The following is a 26,970-nucleotide window of genomic DNA, read 5'->3' on the forward strand; positions in this document are numbered from 1 at the left end:
AATTGATTGAAAATAAAAACTTAATAATTTTATTTTTATAAAATTTTAATTTTTATAAATCTTACTATTCAAATTATATTTATATAATAATTTATGTTATAATAAATTAAAAAAAAAAAGTCAATTTAAGGGCTTCTTAATATAAGTGATTTTATAAAAAAAAAGTTTGTTAAAAATATTATTTTTTTATATCTTTCAATATCTTTTTAATATGTTAATTTTCTTAAAAAGACACATGTTTGGATATAAAATTTCGGATGTTTTATTTTACCATTCAATTATATTCATTTACAATATGATTATATAATATAATAAAAAAAAATAAGTAACAAAGAGTATGCTAAATTTATAAAAAAAAAGAAAATATTATTAAAAATTAAATTAAATAAAATTTTATTCTCGTATATATATATATATATTACCTAATATGTATATATATAAATATGTATAATAAATATTAAAATTTTCCCTAAATTGATAATGTATACAGCTAAATATTTAAGAATAATATGTATATATAAATTAGTCAACAACTAAAATAGCTACAGTTATTAATATATCTCTATCTGTATAGTATAATAAAAAATGTATGAAAAAAATGTATAACAAATAAGATATAAGTCATCTTGGATCGTAGCATTTATCATTTTAAGTTAAAAAAAAAAAACGATTGATTTATTAGTATTTATTTAAAAAATTTTTTCTTATGCATTTTAAAAAATTCAATTTATATATAAAAAAAAAATTTAATATCCTCAAAAAGTTATTTTTTTCCGTTATCTTAATTTTTTTTTACAACAAAAATTTACAAATATTTATTTAAAATTTATGTACTATGTGATAAATTTATACCAAGTAAAATATTTTTTTTATTATTTCCTTTTTTTTAAAAAAAAATTAATAAAAAAATTTGTGTATTGTTGTAGAAGTATTATTGGACAAAGAAATACATATAAATATAATAAAAAATGAGAGATTGTTAAAGTTTCTATTACTTTGTTGTAATGATTATTGATACTAGACAAAATTAATATTAATTTGTTATTCTAATTAATTAAATAAATAATTCATTAAGATTTTTCTATAAAAAGTCAAAATATTTAAATTAGTTACTTTTTCATTATAAAATTTTTGGTATATTTAATTAAATATGAAACAAATTGTGAATTTAGCTAAAAGTAGTAAAATTTTTCCTTTAAAATTAACTTTTTTAATAAAAAAATAAACTTAGACTGTGGGAAAAAAATGCAAAATTCATATTTCATTAATTTGAAATAATATAAAATTTATGATTAAACTATACAACTATAGAAAGATAATAATTATATGATAAAACAAACTTTACTAGAATACAAATTGTTATTTTAGCCATATTTTGTAATATTTTTAAAAAAAATTTATATATAAATGATATTTTAAGGAATAAAAAAAGCCAAAGATATGTTTTATAACAAAAAAAAAATAATTGTAGCATCAAACATTTATATATTGTCCTTCAAAGTAAAATTATTTTTAATAACAATTATATTTATAAACTTTACATTTTTAGTTATAACTTATACATTTCATTATAAAATAGATCTTTGATAAAATGTTTTATATAAAAACTATACTAATTTCTCCTTTCATAAACAATTTATTTATCAAAAGTAATTAATTTTTTTTTGTCATAAATTTGTTCAAAATAAAATCTTATTAAAATAAACATAAAATAAAACATTTCTTCATAATTATATTTATGGTTAAGACTAAAGAGTACAAAAGTATTGTAATATCTTGGAAATAATTATATTAAATAAAAAAAAAATTGCAAAAATAAAAAATTAATATAAGGTAATTATTTAATAAATAATAAGTTTTAAGAATTTTTTTTTATTACAGATTAAAAATTGTTTTAAATAAGGAATTTATAATTGTTAAAGTAGTATTTAATGATTTTAATTTTAAGGAAAATAATTTTAATGAACTATTTTCTTAAAATCTAATATAACTTAAATTTATAATTAAGCGGTTGTTTTTTTTGTAATTATATAGGTATAATAAAATAAATAGTTTTAAAGTCATTACGTATTTAAATAAAAACATTATATAAAATTTAGGACTACTTTTAAATTAAAATTTATACATTTATATATATATATATTAGAAAAAGTTTTATATAATACAATAATATGTTAATAGTTTTTATAATGATAAAATAAAATTCAAAATCTAAAAAGAAATTTTTAACAAATGGTTTAAAAATAAAATTATATATCATGAACAAAGAATAAATAATTTTTTTTTATATTTATATTAATTCATTCAAGAAATCTAAAAAATATTTTTATTGTTTTAAATAAATTGAAAAAAAAAAAAATCCTAAAACATTTGGAAAAATAATTGAACACATTTATATACATATATTTTTTATCAAATAAAAACATTATTTTTAAAGTATCTGATACTAAATACATTAATTTGTCTTCAGAAAAGTTTTAAACAATTTACTTCATATTGGCATAGAAAAATACTTATATAAATTAATGTTTTAGAATTTAAATGTGGTATAATTTATTTAATAAAAGATAAACGATAATATTTTTTGAAAAAATAAATAATGCTAACATAAATAAAAGTATGATTAATATTTTGATATTTTATGATTATAACATCATATTTTAAAATAATATAATATTTAGGTAAAGAAATTTTTACCTCATATTTTTATTTTTTTTTTTCTAAATTAATAAAGTAATATTAATTTTTGAGATGAAAAAGATTGCAAAATATCTTCTTCTTCATTTTTTTTATCTACTTTATGATAAATTTAAAACTTGCAACAATTATTTATGTTTTTGCAAAAATTTTTATAGTTTTTAAATAGCAACTGTAAAAGATAAATATATACATCTATTATAATTATTATTTATAGAATTATGTTTTGTTTAGCTAAATAAATTATAATTTTCTATATATAAAATTTTGCTAGATAGAGGAAATTATAATTTGCATTTTTTTTTTAGATAAAAAAAAAATATTATTGTTTTTTGTAATATCTATGTATTATTATATTTTTTTTTTATAGATTTATCTCATTTAATAATAGTATACAATTTAGTAAAAAATTATTTAGAAATCAAATATCGAAGTTATGTAGTTTAAGAATGCATAATAAAAATTTTTACTATAAACAAGAATAATTAATAAATTGACGTTATAATCTGTTTTTTAAAAAAATTATATCTAGAAATGACATTAACTTATGTCACATAGATTTTATAATATTATAACTAAATAAAAGTACAGTTAATATATTTAAATCAAAAAACATCTTAACAATAATTATAAAATTTTTAACTAATATATTAAGTTTGACTATATATATATATATATAAATTTATATTTTTAAATTATGATTATATATTTGAAAATTTATTTAATAATGATTCTTTGATTACAATATCATATTAAAAACATCTTTATATTATAATAAAGTTTTGTTAAATATTATATATATTAAATTTAATTTTAAATTAATTAAATTCTACCATTAATAGTATATATTATAACTAAAAAACATATCTTAAGAAAATGCTTAAAGGAAAAACAAAAGTTAATATAATAATAAAAGTTATTAAATCAAATGTACAAGTAATTTTTTTTTCTATTTATATTATCCATGATAATTTTCATGCGACAAAATGAAGAAAAAAAAAAGTATATAAAAACAGTAAAAATTTACTAATTAATAATTTTAAAACTAAAGTATATTTTTATCAATGTTATTGTAGTAGGAAAAAAAAAACTATAAATAATATTGAAAATAATTTTCTAAATAATGTGTTATAAAAACAACTTGAAGTGATAAATATGATATATAAAAATCAATTTAAAACAAGATTATACATTGTTATTATCAAGATAACGTCTTAAAAATAGTTTTGTAATAACAAATAATTTAACAAATGTTTAACTTTTTAATATTAAGAAATACACATTTACAATTTAATATAATAAAAAAATTGTTAAGATTATATATGTATATTATATATTCTTAATTAATAATTAAAATATTCAACCACTGAATAATTATTAATTAAAGATTTATACAATATTTTTTTACTTTTACTATATAATAAATAAAAAATTAATAATAATAAATAAGCACTAAAGTTTAAAATTTCAAAGAATTATTTGTATATATAATTAAAATTAAAAATATATTATTTATGAAATCTAACGTATTTTTTTAATACAAAAAAAAAAAAATTGATACACATTAAGTATATCATTAAATCTATTTTAAAAATCAAATGATAAATAAATATTTTTTTTTATATTTATTCAATAATAGTGCAATATAAAAAAAAAATCTTTTAAAAAATAGTTGTTAAAATTCAAAGTAAACATTTATGATAAAAGTTAAATCTTTAAATATATCTTCATTTATTTTTTATAACAAAAGAAAATATTTAGGTTATAATTTTGAGAAAATAATTATTAAAAATGATAAAGGTAAATATTTTTTTATATATTTATATATAAAATATGATTCTTTCATTTATTAAGAAATTAATAATATAAGATATATAAATACTACAAAGTACTTCATATTTTTAAATATAAAGATATAATAAAATTTATTAAATTTAAAATAAATAAGTTTATACAATTTTAAAATAAATAAGAAACTTTTTGTTTCTATTTTAAATCTATTATTGTTTCAATATATATGTAAATTTTAAAAAATGTTATAATGTAAGATAAAACTTAAAGTAATACAAAAATCTTAAGAAGACTTAGTTCATAAACTAAATTTAAAATATTATTAAGAAATACTATTAGTATATCTTTTATAAAAGGAAATAAAAAAAAAGTATTAACATGTATATAATTTTCTTACTTTCAAATACTTTATACATCAATTTAATCTTGAAAAATAAATTTTTAAAAAAGTTAATAATATAAGTAAAGAAAATTATAAATTTATTTATATGATAGTTTAAAGAAAATAGAATGTTTGAAATTAAATTTTATATTATTTAACAAATAAATACTTAGATAATAAATAAATAATATTAATATATAAAAAATAAAACAATAAATTTTTTATTTTTAATAAATTATTAATGATAAATATAATGAAAACAAAAAAAATATATATAATATATTACTACATAATATTTATATATTTAAAAAATTAAATAAAATTACTATTAGATTCATCTGATTCACAGTCATCCTCTTGTAATAATGTTCTATGTAAACGGTAATTTAATCTTCTATTACGACTTTGTAAGGTATAATAATTATTTGAATTAGATAATTCATCATTTTTTTTACTATGATTATATGTATTCTTTAATAATTTTTCATATGGTGGTGGTGGTGTAGAGGATGATTCTGATGTATTTGATTTTGTATATGTATTTTTTTTACTATTATTAATTTTTCTATCATCATTAGAAATTAAACTTGAATTATTACGATTATTTATTTGTTTAACAACACCATATGTAGTTGATAAACTTGCAGCTGATGGTGGTGGAGCATAAAATTTTATATATTGTCCATTAATTTGTGGCATTCCATCATAAGCTGTTGTGTATGATGAATCAATTGTATAATGATGAACATTAAAATATGAATTACCAGTTCTATCAAAAACATCTTGATGTTGTAATTGATTTGAAGATTGTGAATTTAAAATATAAGAATTTTCATTGTTACAACCTACAACAGATGGTACTGTATATGTTTTTAAAGCTACTTCAACAACAGGATTTTGTGAATTGTTTTGTCTTTGATTTAACAATACATGAGTTTCAGTTGACCTATTAATATCTATATTCTTTTTCTTATTTCTTTTAAAACAATTAATAAATATAATACATAAAAGTAAAATAAATATAGTAATACCTATGCCAAAAATTATAAAATTAAATGTTTTATCACGTTGATTAAATGTTCCTTTTATGTATCCTGTAGCTTCAATAATACTACATAAATTTTTTGCCTCATCAGTTGAATTGATACAATCTGAAATACCATCACATAATTTATATCTTTCTATACAACCATCGTAATTTGATCCTTTTCCAATATTTATAAATGATGTTTTTATTGAAAAATCAAAAGTTGATTTAATTTCACAATCAAATTGAGTTTGGGGATTTTCACATTTACAATACATTTCATCTGACTTATCTGGACAGTCTATTTTTCCATCACATATCTCAAATTTTGATATTGATTTTGATCCAGTTAAACAAGGCCATAAACCAACATCAAATTTTAATAATTTATCTGAATCCATTGTTTGAAATTCATTATAATAACATATATCAGTATTTTCATCTGATGTATCCATACAATCAATTATTCTATCACATTTTTTTGATATATGAATACATTGAAGACCATCACTACAACTAAATTGATATGATTTACAGGGTATTGTTGATATACAATTATTTAAATTATCTGGATCTAATCGTAAATTGTAGGGACAAAAACATTCAAAATTTAATTTTCCATAAGAAAAATCTCTTTGACTTCTACATAAATGTGAACATTCTGAATTTGTACAGGCAAATGTTTTAATTATTGTATTTTCATCCTGTGAAACAACTCTTTCAATTATTTTAAAATTTCCATTATGATTTGGTGAGTAATAATGAATAGGTATTAAATCATTAAATCCACCAACATTTGATGAGATATTATATGAAAAAAGAAATAATCCAACATTTGCTCTACTATTTATGCCAATAGCCATATAATTATGAGAAAGTGCAATACCTGTCATTCCAAATGCCTGTGAAATATGTATTTTGTCATTTATATTTAATTGTTTTCTTAAATCTAAATCAATATGTACATCTTTTGAAAAAATTGTTGATGGGGAAACATAAATTAATCTTTGTGTAAATTCATCAATTGATAATGATAATGAATGCCATGGTAAATCATCAGTTGAAGTGTATGATAATGCTTTACAATTACGACCATCAAAACGGCATCTTATTATTTGACTTGTTGTATCCGTTAATGCATTTATAAAAAATAAAACATTTAATTTACTAAATACTACTAATTGTCGGGGTGAATATTGATTTTCTGGGATAATTGTACCACTATATTGAAGATTATCACTAGGAGTTATACGAAATGAATGAATAGATGATGAGTTAAATGAATTTCCTGTTGAACATGATAAAAATATTTGCCTTCCCTGAATATCTAATGATAAATAATAAAATGTTTTACATAATGAATATTCTTTAATTTCATCTAATGTTATTGTTAATATTGTATTATTAAATGATGAACGATAGATATAATTTGGATTGGTTGAATCTATCCAATAAAAATATTGAAATTTTGATAATGGATCAAAAATTAATGAATGAATTTCACCAATATTTGGTATATCAAAATAATATGGTATAGAATTTGAAAATATTTCTTTTATATTTGATGATTTTAATATAGGCATTCTTAATAATTTATTTCCTTCAGATATCATTAAAAATTCACCATTTATTTTACATTTTCCATTTTTTTTATCTAATTCAAAATGATCATTACATAAACATTCATATTCAACAAAATTTTTAGGTATACATAAATGATTACATTTATTTCTTTCATTTTCTTTTCCACATGGATTTTGATTTTCTATTCCTTTAAAAATATTTAAATTTTTTTTATTATAAATATTCATTGATATTAAATCATCAACCTGTTCCAACACATCAACTTTATCATCTTCATATAACATTAAAGTGCCATTAAGTTTGTTAAAAAAATATATTTTAGATAAATAAGTTGTTAAATATAATGGATGAAATTTTACTGATGAGTATAGTTGTTTTTTTTTTGAACCATCAAAATCAGATGAAAATAGTAAACCAATTGATGTATGAATTGAGGTTGTTGACCAAAATATTTTTTTTGTTATACTATCAATTGTAAATGATGTTATTGGATTTTTTGATTTATGAATAATAAAAATATTTTCGTAATTTAAAAAAATTGAGGTACGGGCAATTGTCATAGAATCATTAATAAAATATATCATATTTTGGGTATTTTCAATAGTTACAAATATAGGATCAATATTTTTCCATAAAAATGTCCTCCTAACAGTACCGCTTTTGTTTATAATTTCAATACGTTTTAAATAACCATTTGAAAAAAATATGTTTCCTGTTATTTCATCAATTGTAAGGCCTGTTATCATTGGTGCTGAGGTACTCATTAAAAGTGTTTCTGTTTTATGATTTAATAAATTTATTTTTTTAATAAATCCAATTTGTTGATGAAATTGACTTGGATTTCTTCCTGTACCAGCAATTAAAATATATTTTCCATCTTTTGTTGGTTTGATAAATTGAATTGAATCTGAAATATCATCTAAATACATTCTTTCTTGTATAATTGTTCTAGGTTCAGTTAAACTACTTTGTACCAAATCATCATCAATAGAAAATCTTGAATATATAAGGCTCACTTCAATTTCTATACATTCTTTAAAATTTAAACTATTTAAAACCATACCATTTGGACATAAACATTTAATATCATTACTATCAACAATAGAACAAATATGAGAACATCCATAATTTTTACAATCTAATTTAGTATGATTTTTTTCTTTTACATTTACCGCTTTTAATCCTCTTTGATTTCCATTAATAATATTATCAGATATCTGATATATATTCATCTTTTTAATACTTTCATCTAAATATTCATATGAGGAATCATTATTGTTATTTTCAATATCATCTAATATAATATAATTAACTCCACGATCATTAATTGAATTGAAGTACAATTTATTATCTAATTTTGAAATTGATTGTGGATTATGAAGACCACTAGTTATAATTTCAACATTTCTTCCATCATTTAAAGATGCCGATAAAATAGAATTTGATCCACTTTCAGCCCAATAAAATCTTCCATTTTCTGAGTCAATCTCAATTCCTGTTGGATATGATTCTAAAGGTAAATGTATAAGAGATGTCTCCTTATTTCCATTAACTTGTAATCTTTTTATAGTATAAGCAGAATGTCTTTTTTCATAAAATAATACAGTACCTGTATTTTTGTCAAAGGCAAATGTATTAACTTTTTTAAGATATTTTGAAAAATAAATTATTTTTCTTGCCTTTGTTTTTAAACTCATCATTTCAATTTTTCCATTACTTGAATCTAACCATATTATGTTTTCATTATGATGATCAATTTTAAATGAGTCAATAGTTTCACTTTTGTTAGATGTTAATATTTCTTCACTATAATTACCATTAAATTTAATACGCCTAACTATGTTTTTATTTTTTTTATCTTCAATCCAATATATATATTGGTTAAAATTATCATAATCTATATCTAAAATTATTGAATTTTCATTATTTTCATGATTTTTTATAGAATTATATGTCATAACAGATCTAGGAATAAATTCATCAGTATCAAGAGAAATATATAATAATCCTGAGGCAGATGCTATAAATAAAATTTTATCAATTCCATTAGGATTACATGTTTTTTTATCTGATAAAAGACTAATTCCAACAGGACAATGACAAGAATAGAATGGTTCACCAGGATGTAAAATACAAAAATGACTACAATAACCATTATTTATGGCACAAGGATTTGGATTAATTCTTTCTGGTTGATTTTTATTTCCAATAAAACTAAAATATTCAATATTTGTTGAATTAGTAATAGTTATTTTTGTTTCTTTGCAACTACCAATTTTGCATGCCTCTATTTCTCCATATATTTTTGTAAGACTACTCCAAAATATATTATTTTCAATTAATCCTATTTGAAAAGCATTAATATTATTAATTATTGATCTACATGAATCTCTTTGATACATTTCACATGAAATAATTTCATTTAAAGAGGTACTTGTTTTTGAAGAAATATAGTATAATTTTTTACTTACAATATCTAATGATAAAGATGATATTTTGTAAACTTTATCAATAGTATAATAATTCTCTTGAAAAGGATGTTTTTCATGATGTTTTCCATTAATAAAACTTCTCTCAACTCTTTTACCATTACGATTTATCCAATACATATATCCATCTAAAGGATCTAATGATAAACTTTCTAAATTATTAAGACCACGATAAATAATTGTCCCACATTGTGTTTTATTATTTTCAATTTCTTTACATACATCTATTCTACCCGTATTTTGAATTGAATCTGTATTAACTCCAACAAATAAATTATTTGTCGTCCAGTCAAATGCTATACTACTAACACTCTCCTCATTTATATGTTCAATTATTTCCATTTTTTCCTCTATGGTACCATTATTTAAATTTACAATACGAATAAAGTCATTGTTTCTATTATTTTCAATCCAATTCTCAAAAAAATATCCTTTTCTTTTTTTCCAAGCTCCTGTCATTATAAGAGGAAAAATTTCATTAACTTTTGAAAATATATTTTTACTAGATATAAATTGATAATTTGTATTTTCATCAAATTCATTAAAATTTTTTGTAAAATTAAATATAATAATATTTGATTGTTTTTTAGCTAACATAAATACTGATGATGTACTTTTTAATGAATTATTATGGGATATATTTTTTAATGTAAAGATACCTAAAAATAAAAAGGAGTTTAATATATGATAAGAATGATTGATTATGATTAATGATATGTTAACTTTATAAATGAATTACTTTTTTTAGTATAATATTTATATATTTAAGTGTTTATAATTAATGTTATAAATTATAAGAATAATGAGTGAAGGACAATGTAATAGATTATATGAATCTTTTGATGTTAAACTTACCGGTAATAAAATAAGTTAAAAATAATATTAAATACAAAAAGAATAGTTGAGTATTGTATGGTAAAACAACATTTACCGACTTTTTATTTCTATTCATAATTTTTAATAGTTTTAAAATTGACTTTTTAATGATTATATAATAATATTTACTTTTGCACATATACCAATAATGTGATATGAATATTTTGTTATAAAGAAGCTAAATAGCTTATAAAATAAAAATTTACTCCAAATGTATTGTACATTTAAGATGTAATTTGTATTTATGAAAAGAAAAGATAGCTAATATAGATAAAATAAGAAATAGTGATTATATAAATTTAAGGCAAACTAAAATAGAGAAAAATTAGTTTAAAAAAATAAAGAGAAAATAATACAATTTATAATAAAAGAAAATTTAAAAAAGGACAATAAAGAAGTTATATATATATTTTTTTTCTTTTAAATATAAAAATATAGAAATTAATTTTATATTCATTATATTAATAAAGAAATTTTTTTAATGTTTTATAGCTTATTTTATTTTAAATACTTTAAGAAAATTAATTACAAGCCTTCTATACTAATCATTCTTAAACTTTCACTATAAACTTTTTTTTTCGGCATTTTCCCTTAATATTTAAAATTATCTCTTTCATTATTCACATGATGAATAGTGTGAATGACCTTTCTTTAATAAGCATATATATATCTTAACATAAAAAGTATCACTAAACTAAAACTATAAAAGAATAAATATAAACTTAATAATCATAATATTTAAAGATAATAAAAGAATATAACAGTAAGAATATTGATATGGTATAATTGTATTAACACATTATTGTAGATAATATAACATATGTGAAAATACTAAAGACTTTTGGTCCATCATACAATAGTGTCAATCGTTTAATTACCACATTTTAAACATATGGATAAAGATTTATTAGAAATCTTTTTAAATTAAAATGTTAATGAATTAAATTAAAGAATAGGATAAAAATATATGATAGTTTTAATAGATAAATTTAAGAAAAATTGCCATAAAATATTGCTTTTGTCGTGTTATCTACTTTAAAATTTATACTACAAAAAAAAAGAAAGTAATAAATTAAAAAATAAATATATTAAGATATTTATATTTCTATAAATATAAATATTAATGAAAATAATATATTTTTAAAATAAGTTAAAAAAAAATTTTTTTATTATTTTTTTTTTTATTATTAAAATATGTTATATATTATCTAAAAATATATATATAATTTTAATTATAACCATTGATGTTTTTAAAATATAATATTAAAATTCCAAAACAATCTTATTTTAATACAAAAAAAAAACCAAGATGTTAAAAGTTATAAATGACCTTTTTTTGTTAGTAGATGAGTTACACTTATTGTACAAATTCCCATGAATATTTATTATATAAAATCAATTATTTGGTAAAATCAAAATGATTTGTGTGTTATAATTATATAAAGCTATAAAAATTACTATTATGCTTAATAGTAATATCATTACATAAAATAATTTTAAGTATATTTTATGCTTTTATATATATATATAATAATGATAAAATAAAAATAAATATTTTAAATAAAATAATATTTATTTCTTTATTTATTACAGTGAAAAAATTTGTCAATGTAAAAAAGAAATATTCTAAAGAAAGATGTTTTAAAATAGTTTTAAGTAAAAATAAAATAAAAATATAAAGCTATTAATCCGAGAATAATAGTATATAACTTGGGAAGATATATTGCATTTATGTTAGAAGTAAGTACAACATACTACATAATCTAATAAATAATTATTAACATTAAAAGTAAACTTTTATTTACTCTTGTTAAATTAATGTAAAAAGTTTTTTTTTTTAAAAGATATATTTGATTTATATAATTTATATTTTATTTTTTATTCATAAACATTACAGTTAAACTCATTTAAAAATTTTTTAAATAAAAATAAGGTCTTATTAGACTAATTTAGTGTCAGAAGTAACAAAGATAAACTACTATTATACAATAATTTGATAGGCAAATAAATAATAGAGTTTAAAAAAAAAATTCAGTTTTAGTTATCACCACCACCAAGACGATTAAAAACATTTCTTGTCATATTTTCATATTCAATATTAAAATTACCATTATCAGAATGTTCACTAGATGAGAGTGGTGTACATTCTTGATTGTAAACATTTTGCTGGAAGAGATGTTGCATATTAATATCATTTAAAGCATTGCTAAGAAGATTAGCATTTTGGAAGAGAGGATTCATCTGAAAGTTATACTCTCTTCCATTAAGAAGTTGAAGACTTTTAAAAAGAGCTTCCATATTTTTTGTTATTTCCTCATTTTGAGGATTCATAAAAGGCATTCCTTTACCAGACATATCACAATTCATTGAATTAAAAGATGTATTATTTGATCCCTGATTACCCAAATATAAAGAATTATTAACACTTCTATTATAGTGATTTTGGAATGGTGAAATAACATTAAGTGGTGGAACAACTGGAGAAGATGAAGATGATCCTTTGTGTCCAGTTAAACCATTGCGATATGTACCATTGATAACAGCCAATTCCATTAATTGTTTTCTTTTTAACTCATCTGATCCTTCTGGTGCGGGAACAAGAAGTTTTTTAACTTGTGCAATGGCATTCTTAATCTTAATTAAGGCTCTATTTTTGGTATCTTCACATTGAATTAATACATGAAGATCATCATCCAAATGTTCCCAATTGACTTTTCCTCTCATTGCTTCTTCTTTTTTTTTATCTCTCATAGAACCTTTTCCTCTAACCATAATTTTACATTCTGTTTCCAATTCAAGTTGTTTAGCTGTCATACCACGTGGTCCCAAAATACGTCCAACAAAATTAAAATCAGGATATTCTTTGTAAGGTACATAAATTTTTTCCTGTACAAATTGAAGATTTCCTTCAGGTTCTGGTAAGTCTATCTTAGTATTAGAGAAATTGCATTGAAAAAGTCTCATACGAACACGAGAAATCTCTTCATCAACAAGTTGTTCAAGTAAAGGAAATACTCCAGAAAAAACCATTAATTGTTTTTTTTCTTTAAGAAGTCCAATAAGATGCTCCATGAGACGATTTTGTTCCTCATCCTCTTTAGAAGAAGTACTTCTACTTGATTGGGATGTTATAGAAGTATTTAATTTTTTCTCATGACTATTCAAATTATTCTAAAAATTTTATAATCAAAAATTATGAATGATTATATGGAAATTAAAACTTACATCACTAATAATTTTTCGAATATCGGTTAAATTAAAGCGACATGTGGTTGAATTTTGCATTATTGAAAAGTTAATTCTTAGTACTTAGAACAACTAGAGGATTAAGTTAATTAATCGTTAATATTCCTAAACGAAACTAAAGTATTATAATTATTATAACTAGAAAAAAAAAAAAACTAAACATTATCGGTAATAAAAAAAAAATCATATAAATTAAGGTAAGTAAAAACGTGTACCTTGGTCAAAGTTTATAATATGATTAGAAAAAAAAATTTAGATTATAAAATATTTAATAAAGATGATTCAAATGATATATATACATAATATTATATTAAAATTTTGTTAAAAATTAAAAAAAGCAATAAATAATGATGTTTTTTAAATTAAATTTTTCTGAATATTGAACTAAAATTAAAATTATTATTAGTTGATTACACAAAATGGTTTGATAAGAAATACAATTATCATGCAATTGCCTTCTATATCAATGTTACATTCTACAATGTTTTAAATTTCTTTTTAATACAATTAAATAATATTCAAAACTAAAAATCTTTATTTTTATAGATGATGATATAAAAGATCCTATTTTATGTAATGAAAAAAAAAAAAATATTTTTTAAACAATTATTGTATAAATGTTGTTTTTTTAAATAATAATTTCAGAAGATTTTAAAAATTAAAATAACTTATGTTAACATTTTTCCTAAAAATTTTTTTAATTTTTTTTTTACTATATAAAATTTTTTATTTTATTGCTTATTACTAAAATATTTTTTTATATACATATTTTCAAATACTATATCGATTTAATGATAATAAATAATAAAGTTATTAAATGTTAAATAATATTTCATTTTTAATCTATTGTTGATAATTCAGCTGGATTTCATTTATCATACATAAGTAAATATTATTGATCATTGAAATTTAATCTAAAAAATATAAAATTAATTTAAATCACAAATTTATTTATTATTAATTATTTTAATAAGATTTAAATTTTTTATAAAAAAAAAAAAATAAATGTAAAATTTTGCATTATAAATAAATCAAAAGATATCTTTACTTATTTTCACATAAAAATATTTATTAATAGAAAATATTAGCATTATAAAAAAAAATTTCATTTTATGATTCTAATTTTTAGAAGAGGATAGATTTTTTATAAATATGTTTGTATCAGAAAAAAATAGTACAGAAAACATTTACTCTGAAAGGTAATTTTTTTTTTATTTGATAAAAAATATTGTATTTTAAGTGATAAGCCAAAAAAAGTTAAAGACAACAATTTACTACAAAAACCATTAGATTTTGAGGGATTTTTTTTAAATCGAAATGCAAAACAAATTCTTGAAGAGATTAATAAAAAGTCCAAATATCAAAAAAGAAGATCAGAAATTGAATCAACAATAGTTAGTAATACAGAATATTCAGAGACAGATAATTTATCTCAACAATATAATTTTATAAATCACAATAGAAATAAATTTATAAACGAGAATATTTATGAGATAAAAAAAAATGAACCTCAAACAGATTTTGAATCTGATACTTTATCTAATGTATTTCATAATTCTATACCTAGTAATGAGGTAAATGAACATAATGTTGAAGTTACAAGAGATTATAAATTAAATAATCAAGAAGAAATAAGGCATGAAGATATAAATTATAATAATATATACAGTAATATTGAAAAAGTGGAAAATACTTTAGAAATTAATGAAGATGATCAAGGTTATTATGTAGATAATTTAGTAAAAAATGAAGATGAAATTTTACCTAAAAAAGTTAATATTTTTAAAAAAGTAGATGTAAAAATGTGTGTATGGATTTTTTTGTCTTATGCTTTTCTTGATACATTCATTGCTGTATACAATGCATGTACCCCATTACAAATGGCATTTATAGTAATGTTAATGGGTTCATTACTATTTTTCAAATATACTTAATCAAAATAAAATTTTTCAAATATAACAAAAATTTACATAATATTTATTTTTTTTTTGTAAAAAAATATAAGACAATATAAATAAAATAACTTTTTAAATTATTAATTATAACAAAAAAATACAACTTTTATATACATATATACAAAGCATAAATCAAATAACAAGAAAATCTTCATATATTTGTCTTGCTTTAACAAAATTTAAATTACTTTTATATATAAGAGCTAAATTGTAAGCAGCTCTTTTTTTAAAACTATATTCAGGAGGCTGAACTTTTATTAATTTTCCAGGATTTTCATAATCATTTCTTAGACATACTAAATCACTACAACCATCATCATGTAAAACTTTTTCATAATAATAAATAGCTTTTGGAAGAATATTTAATTGATGAAATAATCTTCCACAATTGTAAAAAACTTCTTGATTATTAAAACGTAATTCCATGTAACGTTTAAAGAAAAATATTGCACGATTTGCTACAAGATGTTTTGAAATAATATCTTTTTTTGATGATATATGAGCAAATATTAAACCAATTTGTAAATTTAATAATGGATTTGTTGGTTGTTGTCTCCATGCATGCATGTATTGAGTTAAAGCATGTCTATAACTACCAGTAAACAAAGAAAAATTAGCATTAACAATTCTTAATGAAATATTTTCTGGATTTTTTGCCTGTGCTCTAGCTATAAATCGTTGATTGTTAGCATTTTGATAATGACAAAATACAAAATTCATACTATTAAAAACTTTATGAAAAATTATTTGTCTTTCATTTTCATTTTCTACATGATTAAATGTTTCATTGTAAATAGAACGAAGCCATTCAAAAGCTATTTGCCATCTTTTAGCTTTGATGGCTGCAAAAAATAGTAAATCTGTAAAAAGATTAACCTTAGCATCTAAAATTAATGTTACTAAATTAGCATAACAAGCAATTGCTATCAATGTTTCATAATCTCCTCGTTCATAGGATATTTCAAATAATCTATAACAATATTTATGGAATTTGTTTCCTTTAATAACTTCAAAAACAATTCCTTTTTTTTCAGCATACCCTCCAACTTTAGCAACAAAATTTTTAATTTCTAAAGATTGTAAAGTATTATAACATTCAGTTTTCAAAACAAGTGTTGTTTTATTTCGTAAAGATTTTCTTCCAAAATTTTTAATATACCTTTTATTATGACATTGATAAAAATATGGAGCTAGTAGTAACTTAATAGTCTCAAAATACTGGTCAATTTCACCCTTTTGTTCTAAAATTTCGGCTCTACGGATAAGTAATCGTTCATCAGGTAGTCTTGTAACACCAAATAAGTTTGCTGGTTGTAATATTGATATAGCTTCTTCTGGTTCGTTTAATGAAACTAACAGATTACTTAAATTAATTCGAGAATCAACATGATTAGAGTTAAGTTCAATAGATTTATTATAAGCTTTACGAGCCTCATCTTTATCATTTATTAATTCATAACAAACTCCATAACGGAAAAAAGTTTCTGCGTTATATTTAAATTCATGTAATTGAACAACTTTATGTAAATATTTTATCGTTTCTTCAGGTCCATTATTTTGTACAGATAAATCAATTATATCAAAATAGTGACTTATAAAATCATCTTCAATAGGTCTTTCTAATAATTTATCAAGTAAATCTCCAACATTTATTCCACATTTCATTCCAACCAAAGCAGTTACAAAATATACAAAATAACTATATGGAGTTTCATCACTTACAGAAAATTCAACATCTTTAGGTGGAAAAGGTTTAACAATAAAACTTACACCTTGAAGAGATGCTTCAAACTTAACGTTACTTTTTAATGATTTACCACTAATTCCTTCTCCAATAACTAATAAAGATTTTACCATATCCTGCCAACGTTCATATTTATACCAAATTTTTAGTAACGTTTTAAATTGATCAGATACATTTCTTCCCATCTCATGATAACGACAAACATATGCTTCTAAAGCCATAGTAGCTCTATCAATATCGTTTCCTCTGACATAAAAATCAGAAACTGTTGAAATTAAATCATCCATTATGGCATATTTATCATCACCCATTGTATTCATATCACAATTTTGAATTGCTTTTAATCTTGTGTGCATTGCTGGTCTTACACAACCTAACATATCTAATAATTCTAATCTTTTAGCATAATTTGCCCACAATTCAGGTTTCAAATTTATTGCCTTTGAAAAACATGCTGCACTACTATCATAACGTCCTAATTGTTCAGATTTATTTGCTAATTCAACCCAATCATCATATGATGTATTTGATACAACATATGCAGCCAAAAGAAGATATTCCAATTCACGTTCAAGATTTTTTTGAAGACTATATATATTAGCAATAGCACGGTAAACTTCAGCATTTCTGGGATTTTCTTTTACAGCTTCACTTAAAACTTTTAAAGCATCATTAAAATCTTCTTTTGCTGCCATCATATTAGCTTGTCCAATTAAACCATCTAAAGCATTTGGAATACGAGGTTTTCTTCTACGAATTTTTACCCTTGGTTCATCATCTGAATTTATATCAGTTTTTTTGTCATCATCATCTGAAACTGGATTAATTTTATAAAATTCACCAGTCTCTTCATTAATTCTAATTTGACCATTTCTGTCAATTGCTAACTCAACAGGTGTATAATACTCTGAAACATATCCTGAATTTACCCTTTTACTTTTACGAGATACATTTTTATTTTTTTTAGTTGATTTTAATGATTTGCCTCTTTCATAGTCAGAAGGTTCGTATTCACTAACAGAACTTTCAATTGAAATATCTGAAGATGATTCATCTATATCACTTTCCTTATATTTTCTTTGCCTTGTATTTCTAAGAGATTTTTTGGGTGATGAACTATCAATATTATCATCAACACAACTTCCTTCATCTAATGTTGAGTAATAACCTTGTTTGACTAAACGAGAACTTCTTCTAGTTGAGTAACGATGTGTAACAGTTTCAGGAACTAAATAAAATAAAACAATTTAATCAAAAAAAAAACTTACCAGCATGACTCTCAGACATGCTATCTTCATTTTCACTTTCCATCCCTGTAGTTATACTATCCTCGAAGTATTTATTTTGACTTATTTACAAAAGATAAGAAATACTTATAAAAATCTAAAACAAATATGATTCTTTTGAAGAGATAGTTGTGGAATTATGTGTATGCCTTATGGGTAATGAAAGGGTGTTGTTATTAATTTAACTAGAATAATTTAAATATTATCAAAATATAAATTTAAAAAAAAAATGTTAAATAATAGATATTACTTTTATTATTTTTTTAATAAATCAGTTATTTCTTAATTTTTTTTATCATTACCAAAAATAATTTTAATTCAAAAATATTTTTCTTATGATACAGAAAAAGATGAAAAAATTTGATGGAAATTTTGGGTTATTAGATTTAGTGCGACATCACACCCAAGAATTTCTATCAAAAGATAAAACTAAAATATCACTCAAAAGAAGAATAAAAAATGAAATTGAATGTATTGGGACTACTGTATTATTATGTTTTGAAGGTGGTTATAAGTATTATGGTCCTATAGACTTTCTTTCAAGAATTAGTGGTTTTTTTAATATTTTATTAAATAATCCAATTATTAAAAAAAAAAATTATATTGTTGATTTAAGGCATACTGATTGTAAAATGTTTTATAATGTTCTAGTTTTATCATCAATGATTGAGGAGGGAAAAAAAATTAGTCATATAAAATGTTTTGAGACAAGAGATTTATTTGACATTCTTAATATTGCATCATTTTATCAAATTACAATTGTTATGAAACCATTAACAGAAATTTTATTTGAAAGAGTGAATGATGAAAATATATGTCATATTTATGAATTTTTTAAACATCGTATTCCAGAAATATCAAATAAATTAGAAAAAATTATTTCATTAAGAATGGAATTGTTAATAAAAAATGCAAGTGTATTTACTCAGTTAAAGCAAGATAGTTTTTTATATTTTATATTTAATCCAACAACATCAATACCATTATATACAGAATTATTTCTTTTAAGATTATATATAAAAATTGGCCGAGAAATAAAACGTGATGTGAGGCAAATTGTTAATGAACAAAAAAAAATTTTAAATAATACTGAGGGATGTTATAAAATTTATGATTCACGAATTCCAAATAAAATATTTTTAACAATAGGTGGTTACTGTCCAACTTTTTGTCCCAAAGTAACTGTTTATAATCCATGTACACAAGAATGGAGTCATGCATCTGAAATGGCATGTAAAGATATTCCAAAATTATTTTATCACAAAACAATTTTAAAAGATAGAGATGTATATTTTATTGGAGGGTGTGCTGAAAATAATTTTGCATTAGATACACTATCAAAATGGAATTTAGATGACTTTAAAATGACATCTCTTCCTAGAATGCTTTATCGAAGGAATTTTTTATCTGCTGGTTTATATGATAATGAAAATATATATGCTTTGGGGGGATTTAGTGGTAGGCAACGATTAAAAAGTATGGAAATTTTTAATATTTCTCATCAACGTTGGAAATTACTTTCAGAAATGAATTTTCCAAGAAGTGATGGTGGATCTATTGTAAGAGAAAAACAAGTTTATGCAATTGGTGGGTATAATGGACAATTTATTCAAGATTCAGTAGAATATTATGATCAAGAAAAAAATAAATGGTTTATTTTGTGTAACTCAATGAATCACAATCGTCGTGGACTTTCAGCTATCTCAAGTAATAATTGTATATATGTTGCTGGTGGATTTAATACCAAAAGATTAAATAGTATTGAAATGGTAGATATTCGTGAAGGAAAATGGCATTTTTTATCACCAATGTCTAAAGCTAGATCAAATTTTTCAATGTCTATTTTAGAAAATGATATTTATGTTTTTGGTGGATGTGATCAGATGAGTAGGATAATTTCTGATTGTGAAAAATATAATATATTATCTGGAAAATGGGAAACATTACCCTCTTTAAAATATAATTTATCGGCACACTCAAATATTATTTTGGAGTATGATACTGCTATATATAATTTATTAAATTATGACTTATAATTTATTTAATTAACTTTAAAAAACAAAAAAAAAAAACTAACATATTAATAGATATAATATTGTCGCTTCTATTAAAATGAATAAATTTTTAATAATGTTTTTTAAATTTATCTTCATATTTTTTTTTATTTGTATTTATCTCTCGTTATGGCAATATATTTTTATAATAATTTAACTATACTTAACATTTAGATATATATATATATATATATATATTCTCATGTCAGTAGTATCATATTTAATGAATTTTGTCAAATTTTACTATCCTTTTACGGGTAATGTTGTTAGTTATTTTAATCTTAAAACTCACTAAATAATTATTACTGGTACCAATAGTATCCTTATATTATCTATTTAACATTACTTAATTCTAACTGAGTAGATTAACACTCTTATCTAGAACATCATAATTGTGTAATAGTCCAGCTGTTAGTTACAAGCACATGCTTCTGATAATTATATACAAACATGTTTTCACTCATCTTCCAATAATTATATTGAGAAGTTCTATTTAACAATAGCTAATAATACATAATCAGCTTTAACTTATTGGAATTAATTTTCATTTACATGATTATTTGTGATTGACCTTTAATTGATGAAGATAATTGTTTAAAGATGATTTTTTCACCTTGTTAATTAAACAACAAATTACTTATTGTTGAGAACATTTTTTTTCTATATCATTTTATTAAATATTTATATAAAATTAAAAATGTCCTTGAATCATAAAGTTATATTTAATAAATAAATTTAATATACTTCAATTGCAAAAAAAAAAGAATTTTAATGTTTAAAAATAATTAAATTTATATAGGAAAAAAAAAACTTTTGCATTTGAGTATTGATAAATATAAAAATACAAACTTTTTGGATAAAGTTAAATATAGTTATGTGCATATGTTTAGCATAAATTATTTTTCATATTAATTATTTTAGTTATAAGTTTTATTTTTAATATTTTATTATTTATATGTATTCTTCTCTTATTAATGTGATTCTTATAAACTTTATAAAATAAATATTTTTATTATAAAAATATAAATATTCATATAATTATTTATTGATATAGTTAAAATGTTTTAGTTAAAAGAAAAAAAAAACTTTTTTTATTATTATTATAATGGAATATTAAAATGTAGTTACATCTTTCACATAGTAACAAATTACATATTTCTAGAAGATATTTTTTGTTGTTGTGTATTCACTTGTCACAACAATAGATTACAAAAAAAAAAAAATAAAGTCATACCGCTTTATTTTCTAATAAGGGACATATGTTTTTTTAGTTAATGTATAACGGAAGTGAGAATAATGTAGTTAGGAAATGGATATTTGATGTATGAATAATTTTAGTTAACAATATATATTTAACTTTAACAATATATTACAATAATTAAACTTATTTAGGTATATTTATAAAATAGATTTTATTATTTACCTATCACTTTAAGAATGTTATAACAATCTTGTTGTATTGTCTTTTTTTGGCAGTAGTTGAATTAAGTGGTACTTATGTAAACAAGAACTATATAAATAAATTATTTATATATTTCTGTTTGCCTTAAAATTTTACTTATATTTCTATTAATAATCTTTGTATATGGTTGTTATGAGTTTTAATAACAAACTATTATCCTTATACCACATTTATGTTTATTTAAGTGTGAAAATGGCAAACGGCTGTTATAATGATAATTATTAAAAGTTTATATAGTTATTTAATTCATTTTGTTAAGTATTATTCTGAATTTGTCATGTACTTTGTCATTATCATTATAAAAGAAAAAGTACTTTTAAAATTTATGGTAAAAGATTTTGATTAAATTACTTATAATAAAAATAGTATTATCATAATGTTAGAAATATAAATAAAAAGAGTATAACTAAAAATCATGAAGATATTGTCTTCCTTATATATCTTAATTTTCTGATTTTACATAAAGAATTATATATAATAAGATTACTTAATACTTTAATTATTATCTGTTCAATTGAAAACAAATTTCTCCAATTTAGTTGTCATTCATTGTAAGCTTATAATCAAAGTTTCTTAACCTCAAAGGAATAAAATTTTAATAAATTTAAAGAAAGTTTCTTAACAACATAATGACATCTGGTCTTTTTCAATAATATTTAATTCCTGTTATCAGTCGTTGCCAATAGACATAAAAGTTTGACCACTAAGTGGATTTTTGACACGATAAAACGACATATTATTTGTCGTAACGAAGTGTTAAAGTGATTTACAATGACCAATTACCTTTATTTATTAATAACAATGACTACTTTATTATTATCAATATTATTCAATCAAATTCTCAACAACTAAAATTGTATACCTTAAAATGGCAAATTTTTACTATCTTATTTTTATCTCTTGATTATCATTCAAGCATATTTAATTTCAGGGACACAATTGCCAAATATATTAAATAGAAGACAGTCGTTATATTATTATTATTATAAAAGTATATATATATATAATTATATAATTTTCTTTTCAAACTTTTATATTATTATTATTATAACTATTTTATTCTTTTTTTTAAAAAAAAAAAATGATATTTTTTTAAAAGTTATAAATTATACGAAAAAAAAAAAGATGTTAATATCTAATCTTTAAAAATTATTACTCTAGGTTATATTTTATATTTATATCTTTAAGTTATATTATCTAGGCAGGTGGTTTTCCATATCTATAATGTATATTCTAGGATGGCCATAAGAGTTATGGAAATTAATAATGCTAAAAAGTCACGCCTTCTACATATTTTGGCCAAGTACTATATAAAGAAGTATAACTAATAATTCTATGAAAAAAAACTTTACATATATATATTTATACGTATGTAAAGATTTTAAATAAATATTCTTACCGGTAAGATATATATATATTATAATATATATTTTTACTCATCAAATCAGTAATACCTCGTCAATCATAATCTCTTTTATAATTGTCATTCCGTCATATCTAACATTAACATTTGCCAGAACTGATCTTATAGTTTATTCTTAACTTCTAAATTATTTTCTACATAATAATTCCCGATACTTCTTAATATTTTTGCCGAAACAGAAATTTGAGCATGTATAATTTTTATAAGAAATTGGATATTATCAAGTTCTGTTAAGATTAGTAATAAGATATTCTTTTTTATTTTTCTAAACTTTTTCTTTTAACCTAAAGGAAAAAAAAACCTATTTATTTATTAAAGTTTAATAATATCTTATTTTATAAGGTAATACAAGTTATTTAACATATCTCTTATTATTAAATATCTTCATTTTACTAGATATTTATCTTAAATTTCTAACTCTTGACCAACTTATAGTACATATTGTTAATATTATATGCTTAACTTTTACCTACTTCGATAACCGTTATTTGTTTACTTTAATATAACTTTTTCAATCAACATATTTTTAGTGAAGATTATCCACGCAATATTTGCCTCTTGATTTGATTAAAAGTTGAGTCAAAACTAAAAAAATTATTCATCTATCCGTACAAGGACATTTTAATTTAAATATTATTATAATTTAGACTAACAAAAAAAAAAATGAGATACGGGTTTATTAACTGGATCTCCTATTTAAAATTACTTTTTATATCTAATTTTTTTATATTTATATTTGGAAAAAGATGTGAACAGATAACAATACCATTATGTAGAGGTATTGGATATAACTTTACATCATATCCTAATAGTTATAAACATGAAACACAATTAGAAGCAGCATTAGAATTAAATCAATTTTATCCACTTGTTGAGGTTAATTGTTATAAACATTTAAAATTTTTTTTATGTTCAATGTATACACCAATATGTCAGGAGAATTATGAAAAATCTATAATGCCATGTAGAGAGGTATGTTTGGAGGCAAAAAAAAATTGTGCTCCATTAATGAGACAGTATGGTTTTAATTGGCCAGCCTCATTATCTTGTTCTGTATTACCAAAAATGTCTGATCAAGGTAGGACAGGTGAAATTTGTGCAGCACCTCCGGATACACCAGATGTTGTGGAAAAAGATACAAAAATAGATAAGTATGATAAAAATTCATCTAAAAAAAATCAACCAACATTAGTATATCCTGTTATTGGTATTGATATAATTGAAAATTCTAATCAAAAAAAATGTGAATGTAGTTGTCAAAGTCCATTTGTTTTTACAGAAAGTAGTGAACAAAGAATTCAAAATGTTTCAAATTGTGCATATTCATGTTTTGGACAGTTACCAACACAAAAATCAAAAGATTTTATTAATACATGGATGATGTTATGGTCTGGTATTTGTTTTTCTCTTTCATTATTTACTATTTTAACATTTCTTATTGAAACTAATCGTTTTCAATATCCAGAAAGACCAATATTTTTCTTTGCATTCTGCCAATTTATGTTATCATTGGGTTTTTTAATACGTATATATATTGGACATCAGGATGTCGCTTGTAGTGGTGATTTAATTAAAATTGGAAATCATACATTATCACCATGTTTATTAGTATTTATATTAACATATTACTTTTCTATGGCTGTTTTTACATGGTGGATAATTTTATCATTAACCTGGGTATTAGCTTCTGGTTCAAAATGGAGTAATGAAGCAATTGCAGCATATGCACCATTTTATCATTTATTTGCCTGGTTTTTACCAGGTGTTCAAACATTTTTAGTTATTATGCTTAATGGAATTGAAGGTGACCCAATTTCTGGTTTATGTTTTGTAAGCAATACTTCACACTTTCAAAGATCTTTTGTTCTTGGACCATTAATTGTTTATTTCTCAGTTGGAGTTTTCTTTTTATGTATTGGATTTTTAAACTTATGGCATATTAGATCAGTTGTCAAAAAACGACAAATAGGAAACCAAAATGCAAATAAAATTACTCAATTAATGTCAAAAATTGGTATATTTTCTGTTTTATATACAGTTCCTGCATTATTTTATATACTTGTACTTTTTTATGAACAATATTATAGACCATTATGGGAACAATCAAAGTTATGTAATTGTGCCAATCAAGTTAATGAAAATGAAAATGCTATGTATGCTTTTTCATTAATAAAGATAGCTGCCATGTTATTTATAGGATGGACATCCGGAGTTTGGGTTATTAATTGTAAAACATTTAATTCATGGAAATATGTTATATGTTGCGTAACAAGTAAACATTTAAGAGATGTACCTTATCTTAATCATAATAATTTTGGATATAATACTGTACCATGTCAACGTACCAGATTTTGTAATCCACCATCACCACAATATCATCAAACAGAAATTCGTTATGCTAAGACAAATGAGGCTATGTCACCACAAACTTATGGAACATTAAGAAGTTACAATCATATGAATATACCAATTGTACCAGATAAAGTTTGATAAAAAAAAAATTAATATGATAATTTTTTTTTCTTCAATTTATGTATTAATAATCTAGACTTCTAACATTTAAATGTAAATACTTTTGTATATATATATGTATTTAATTTAATAAAATTATACAATAATTAATTTAATTTTAAAAAACACTTAACCTTATTAATCTATGAAATAATATAAAATTTCTTTCTATTTCTTTACCCACTTGAAAAAAAAATAAAATAAAATATTAATTATGTTTAATTAATTAATATCTATCTTTTTAATATCTTATTATTATTAATTTAAAATGTTTTTATAAATGTTCCGACATAAATTAAAGGTGAAAAATTGTATTTACAAAACAAATGCAGATGTTTGTTTGGTTGTCTATTAATTATGTAGCTTCTGTCAAGATAAGAGAAAATGTTTTTAAAAGATCAAATATCATACCGTCATTATTGTTTCTCAACCTTTTAAGAGTT

The 26,970-nt window shown here is 20.8% G+C and overlaps 6 protein-coding genes across 6 annotated transcripts; 3 read left to right on the forward strand and 3 right to left on the reverse strand.

Moving 5' to 3' along the window:
• Positions 1–5,182: 5,182 nt before the first annotated feature.
• On the reverse strand, positions 5,183–10,922 carry SRAE_1000134300 (Low-density lipoprotein receptor-related protein 5; the record flags this gene model as incomplete). The annotated part of the gene is made up of 2 exons (XM_024648287.1): positions 5,183–10,629; positions 10,826–10,922. 2 exons carry the CDS (start codon positions 10,920–10,922, stop codon positions 5,183–5,185), a joined length of 5,544 nt encoding a protein of 1,847 aa, XP_024502280.1.
• Positions 10,923–12,883: 1,961 nt separating this feature from the next.
• Positions 12,884–14,131, reverse strand: SRAE_1000134400 (Protein quaking; the record flags this gene model as incomplete). Its single annotated transcript, XM_024648288.1, has 2 exons — positions 12,884–14,017; positions 14,072–14,131. The coding sequence occupies 2 exons, from the start codon at positions 14,129–14,131 to the stop codon at positions 12,884–12,886; spliced, it is 1,194 nt and encodes a 397-aa protein (XP_024502281.1).
• A 1,113-nt stretch (positions 14,132–15,244) lies between these two features.
• On the forward strand, positions 15,245–16,026 carry SRAE_1000134500 (Hypothetical protein; the record flags this gene model as incomplete). Its single annotated transcript, XM_024648289.1, has 2 exons — positions 15,245–15,291; positions 15,333–16,026. 2 exons carry the CDS (start codon positions 15,245–15,247, stop codon positions 16,024–16,026), a joined length of 741 nt encoding a protein of 246 aa, XP_024502282.1.
• Positions 16,027–16,179: 153 nt separating this feature from the next.
• On the reverse strand, positions 16,180–19,102 carry SRAE_1000134600 (General transcription factor 3C polypeptide 3; the record flags this gene model as incomplete). Its single annotated transcript, XM_024648290.1, has 2 exons — positions 16,180–19,019; positions 19,060–19,102. The coding sequence occupies 2 exons, from the start codon at positions 19,100–19,102 to the stop codon at positions 16,180–16,182; spliced, it is 2,883 nt and encodes a 960-aa protein (XP_024502283.1).
• A 325-nt stretch (positions 19,103–19,427) lies between these two features.
• Positions 19,428–21,113, forward strand: SRAE_1000134700 (Nrf2-associated protein keap1b; the record flags this gene model as incomplete). Its single annotated transcript, XM_024648291.1, has 2 exons — positions 19,428–20,553; positions 20,602–21,113. 2 exons carry the CDS (start codon positions 19,428–19,430, stop codon positions 21,111–21,113), a joined length of 1,638 nt encoding a protein of 545 aa, XP_024502284.1.
• A 3,566-nt stretch (positions 21,114–24,679) lies between these two features.
• On the forward strand, positions 24,680–26,506 carry SRAE_1000134800 (Frizzled-5; the record flags this gene model as incomplete). The annotated part of the gene is made up of 1 exon (XM_024648292.1): positions 24,680–26,506. The coding sequence occupies one exon, from the start codon at positions 24,680–24,682 to the stop codon at positions 26,504–26,506; it is 1,827 nt and encodes a 608-aa protein (XP_024502285.1).
• Between the last annotated feature and the right edge of the window lie 464 nt (positions 26,507–26,970).

The sequence above is a fragment of the Strongyloides ratti genome (assembly GCF_001040885.1).
Source record: "Strongyloides ratti genome assembly S_ratti_ED321, chromosome : 1".
Taxonomy (NCBI): Eukaryota; Metazoa; Nematoda; class Chromadorea; order Rhabditida; family Strongyloididae; genus Strongyloides; species Strongyloides ratti.